Source organism: Xyrauchen texanus, chromosome 39, assembly GCF_025860055.1.
Source record: "Xyrauchen texanus isolate HMW12.3.18 chromosome 39, RBS_HiC_50CHRs, whole genome shotgun sequence".
Lineage (NCBI taxonomy): Eukaryota > Metazoa > Chordata > Actinopteri > Cypriniformes > Catostomidae > Xyrauchen > Xyrauchen texanus.
This window is the reverse complement of record NC_068314.1, coordinates 11993440-11998568: the sequence shown is the minus strand read 5'-3', so window position 1 is coordinate 11998568 and position 5129 is coordinate 11993440. Positions and strand designations below refer to the sequence as shown.

The following is a 5129-nucleotide window of genomic DNA, read 5'->3' as shown; positions in this document are numbered from 1 at the left end:
TCATCGGTATCTCAAACATGTTCCAGCCTTCTGGATAATATTTCTTAATATTATAGTAGCTAATCAATTGTTAGTTATCAACAATTTTCCTTTACTTTATAACAGGGCGTGATGCACTTTTTTTTTTTTTTTTTTGAGTGGGCAGTCTTAATGGGCATGAAACCTCTGGCTAGTCTTAGAGCCACCTGCGAGACTAAACTATACTTCCTTTTGAGGACACACGTCCTTCTTTTCCTGTCATCTGAATTAATAGACCGCAATCAGGTCTGTCATTAAAAAGTGTTTAAAGTGATAGTGGTATGTGCATGTATATACCACTATAATAATAATAATAATAATAATAATAATAATAACAATAACAACAATAATTATTATTTTATCATTTCCAAATTGTATCTCGAGTCATCTTGCAAGCTTCGTTCCTATTTGTATTTTTATTTCTGTCGTAGGTAATATCTGTACCTAAACATTCTGTGAACGCTGTGAAATTAATGTTTTCGAGACAACAAAAGTTTCACATGGGAAGCCTCAGAGGACACTTGTGAATAAGGCCACACTCTACTGAAGAGGTCTGCAATAAGACATTTCCCAGCACACTTCCACTCCATCTAAGAACAGGCCATTAGGCTATTGTACTTTTACAACTATAGCTCAGTTCACACATGTGAGCTATGTGGTGAAATACTGCAATTTGTTCTGCAAACTGTCATGAGTCAAATTTTAATCACTGTGTAACACTACAAATACACAATATGCAATCTTTCGACGGCCACTCGATCATTGTGGGAATAACGTTTAAGAGACTGTCTGTCCCCTGTTTTTGTCTGTCCCCTGCCTTTCACACTTGTTACTTTAAGGTTACTTTACTCCACATTTTGTCATGTATGTTAAATAAAAACAAAGAAATCCAATGAAATGAAAAGTAGTAACAGCTCTAACTCTTTACTTCGTTAGGAGTCTATGGGGGAAATAATGCTAATCGATATCTAACAAACGACTGTAGCTGAGGCTATTCACTAATTAGATAATTTTATTACCAAACCTTAATCTCGTTTATTCTACATAGGGGCTGGGGCTTGTGGACATAATTCTGTATTACATGACATTATCTCTTAAAATAAACGAGGGTCGAGCCAGATAGAGATATATTGGCAATGATTATGCTATTAAGCTAAAACGATTTATTATCCTTCAACCTAGTTATACGTTAAATATTTTTTATCACCTCACTGCTCGTTTATAGTAAGTAAATGTTTATTTAGACAATATCAGGTCGAGACACGCACAATGATATTACAGTGTGTGTGTGTGTGTGTGTGTGTGTGTGTGTGTGTGTGTGTGTGTGTGTGTGTGTGTGTGTGTGTGTTTGAGAGAAAGAGAGAGACAGAGAGAGGGAATCAATAATCAAAAATCTTAATATAAGGGGTGTGCCTGCATGTGCGTTAATGTACGCTGTTGGACCAGAGAAAAGAAAAGTAGATATTTTTCGTACTTTTCATTTTGCTCGCTGCTTTTTCAGCCTTTTTTTGCTGTGGTCAGCTGACATTGTCATCTTATCTATATTATAGCGAGGACCTGGGGACATTAAGCTGCCTGCACAGAGTCTTTATTGGGTTCCTGAAATAAATTACAAAGTGTTTATGCAGCACTTCTAATAAAAGATAGGTTGAGAAGGAAATAGAAGAAGAAAAAGCTTGAGTGAGGCAAAGACAGTAAGGGAGAGAAAGAGAAATCGTTTTTTAAGGAAAGCAGGAATGAATTCCTATTTTACGAACCCGTCGCTCTCATGCCATTTGAGCGGTGGTCAGGAAGTTCTGCCAAACGTTGCCCTCAACTCGACAAACTATGACACGGTGCGACATTTCTCGTCGTATGGCGCCGCCGTGGCCCAGAACCGGATATACTCCAATCCGTTCTACTCACCACAAGAAAATGTAATGTTCGGGTCCGGCCGGGGACCGTACGAGTACGGATCAAATGTGTTCTACCAGGACAAGGATGTACTTCCAAGTTGCAGACAAAGCCTTGGACAAGCACATGGTTCACTTTCACAGAATTATGCTTCAGATCAAGGCAGGACTGCGTCTCAAGAACCGAAAGGAAGCATTCAAATATATCCGTGGATGCAGCGGATGAACTCGCATAGCGGTGAGTATCGAAACTAGAGATTAAGAACTGGTCAGGTCTGCTTTGTACGAATAGGAAACCACGTTTCATTACCACATAAAAGCAATAGCGAAACACCCTGTTGCCCAGCAATAAAAGCTCTTCATGTCGCTTTAGAGGAAATCCATTTTTGCTTGATAATTCTAATATAGAATTATGTCACTTGTCTGTAAAATTATAGGCTGTAAGCCAACATGACTGGAACACGGTTTTAATCAAATCATTTCTTTCCTGACAGGAGTTGGCTATGGGTCTGACAGACGGCGAGGTCGACAAATCTATTCTCGATACCAAACTCTAGAACTAGAGAAAGAGTTCCATTATAATCGTTATTTGACAAGGCGCAGACGAATCGAAATTTCCAGTGCGCTGTGTCTCACTGAACGCCAGATCAAAATCTGGTTTCAAAACCGCCGGATGAAATGGAAGAAGGAGAGCAATCTTACATCGGTCCTCAATGACAGTTGCTCGCTAGGGGCTGGTCAAGACATGGGCAAAGAAGAAACACGCGGGACGACAGAAGAAAATTAGTAAAACTGACGGCCTTAACTCCTGATATAGGGATTTACAGCATAGGCTTACAAGCTTAAATATGTATTTAAATATGCTACCTATTGAACTTCAACTGTTCGGCACAATTGATTTAGCCTACACCAAAACTGTTACCTGCCAAATAGAAAAAGCTTAAATATCCTCTTCATTGTCTTATGTCCAAAAGTTGATGGAAACATACATTCCTGAACGTTACAGACTTTCCTGGAATAACACACATTCACCTCAACGACATTCCACTGGACAGGGTAAAATCTACCAAAAATCTTTGGCGTTTAGGCCTATTGTATAGGAATACACTAGAAGCATGTCTTTCGAATATTACCCATTTTTGGAAAGTGCATAAACGGGAATATATGGGAATATAAACATAATGCTACAATCACTGAGATGGTGTATTGATTTGTTTCTTCATTGTATTACATTTGCTAAACATTATCAATTGTAAAACATGCATAGCACTTTGTAAATTAATGAGATTCAAGCGCATTGTGGTGAGAGCATTTGTGTGCATCTCGCAACATTTCAGTTACTTTGTGCTTTGTTAAGAATCACAACAGTGTAAACAGTATTCTTAGATATAGCTAGCTAGCGACATCAATGTTAGAAAGTTAAATAAAGTTGCAAAGAATATAACGAAAATACCTGCTTTCCGATGAATCATTAAATTAACTTTTCAAACTCAATTGTATACTATACTTTAAACTGTAAACTTGTGAAATTGAACAAAAAAAGTGTAAAAATAAATAAATAAAAATTAACCTATGTAACAAACAGACATTGACTTTCTCCCGAAGAAATAAGTGTAACTTTATTAGGAATCAAGTAGTAGGCTAGGCTACTTCATCTCTAAGGCGCGTTTCCCGAAAGCACTCTTTATTAGTAGGCCTAGTTAAAGTTCCTAAATTAAGGAGAGTTTTGAACCGCTCTTAAATCCATTAATTACAACTTAAACGTCAAAGACATTTATCAAAGACAATGGGACATTTAATACATTTGATTTTTATGTTTTGATATTGGAAACCATTGTACACTATTTCAGAGGATTATTATTAAAAAATATATTTTTTTTTTAAATCGCAATGAAATCAATAGGCAGTCTCCGCAGTCTGTGCGTGTGACATGATAGGTCTAAATTTATACGACACATAATACAGCATAACATTATATTAGCCTTCTTTGATAAGCATAATTGTAATGGCAATAAAAGACAAAATGTTCTTATTAAACATATTATTTAAGAAGACATGAGTAATGCAATGTGACCATGCAGTTTAAAAAATAAATAAATATGCTAATAAATAATTCAAATTTGATTAGAGTTAATTAAAATTAGAGTAATAGTGCAATGAGAAATGCCCTCCCTCTCTTCTGCCTCCTCTTCCTCCTTCATGGCTGATTCAAATCGGCTTGTCTATAAGGCAGTAACAAATTGCATGCTGCATAATGACAGTGTAAAGTATGCAGTGCCTTGAACTCTAACCAGATGATCTATAAATATTTAGATAGTCTATGAGTAGTTCAGCACTGATGCCCGTCATTTTAATCCTTTTCTGCGTGCATTTGTTCAGTTTCCAGTCCAAAAAATGTTAGACTATGTGAGAGTCGCTTATGATTCACATCGCGTTCATTCACGTTATGTGCATTTATTGGGTCACATTCATTAATCTCTGTGATTGAGCATCAATTCATCTGAAACTCTGTCTTAGGCCTACTAAAGCCATAATTATTTCCATAATTTAATTTTGTAGTAGTTAATAAATGTATGTGCCTTGACAAGGTTACAAACAACTTCCATGTTTGTTAGTATTTCCACATTTCATGTTGAGAAGACAAACTGTACATATTTGCCAAAGCGATCAGCAATTTGGACCGGACAGCTCCCATAACGAAGCACTTAAGTTCTACTTTATAACAAGCGATCAACGTGCTGGTTTGGGAAACATGCCTTACTTCATTGTAAAATAACCAGTTTAAGATAAAAGCTTCAGCTGCAACGTTATTGGTAAACACATTGTCTGTGGATGTTTAACGAAGTAAAATTCCAACCTAATGGAGCTAGTTATATCTTCATTTAAAAAAAAAATAAAATACGTGAATTTGTTTTCAAATTCAAAGCGCAAGGTAAAACCCTCACGAAATAAATATATTATTAATGGAAGGCGTAGAGCAGTAGTATTTTATAATGTATTTTGGTCTGATAGTTGTTTTGCTGTCTGCTGCTTTGAAAACGGAAAACTTCTTCAGTTACTTACATGTTGTATGAGTCTGAAAGTCACTTTTTTTTCTATCAAGAAAATCCATGTAATCCTCTCTTTACATGTTGCATGAGTCTGAAAGTCACTTTTTTTCTATCAAGAAAATCCATGTAATCCTCTCTCTCTCTCTCTCTCTCTCTCTCTCTCTCTCTG

The 5129-nt window shown here is 36.3% G+C and overlaps 1 protein-coding gene across 1 annotated transcript; it reads left to right on the top strand.

Moving 5' to 3' along the window:
- The first annotated feature begins 1754 nt into the window (after window positions 1-1754).
- hoxc6b (homeobox C6b) lies at window positions 1755-2697 on the top strand. Its single transcript, XM_052111018.1, has 2 exons — window positions 1755-2148; window positions 2405-2697. The coding sequence occupies exons 1-2, from the start codon at window positions 1755-1757 to the stop codon at window positions 2695-2697; spliced, it is 687 nt and encodes a 228-aa protein (XP_051966978.1).
- Window positions 2698-5129: the final 2432 nt, after the last annotated feature.

Excerpts from the sequence above, each read along its gene's own strand:
- hoxc6b (XM_052111018.1), top strand. The coding sequence starts at position 1,755 with ATGAATTCCTATTTTACGAACCCGTCGCTCTCATGCCATTTGAGCGGT. Across the intron at positions 2,149-2,404 it reads GCGGATGAACTCGCATAGCG|GAGTTGGCTATGGGTCTGAC; the intron begins GTGAGTATCGAA and ends CTTTCCTGACAG.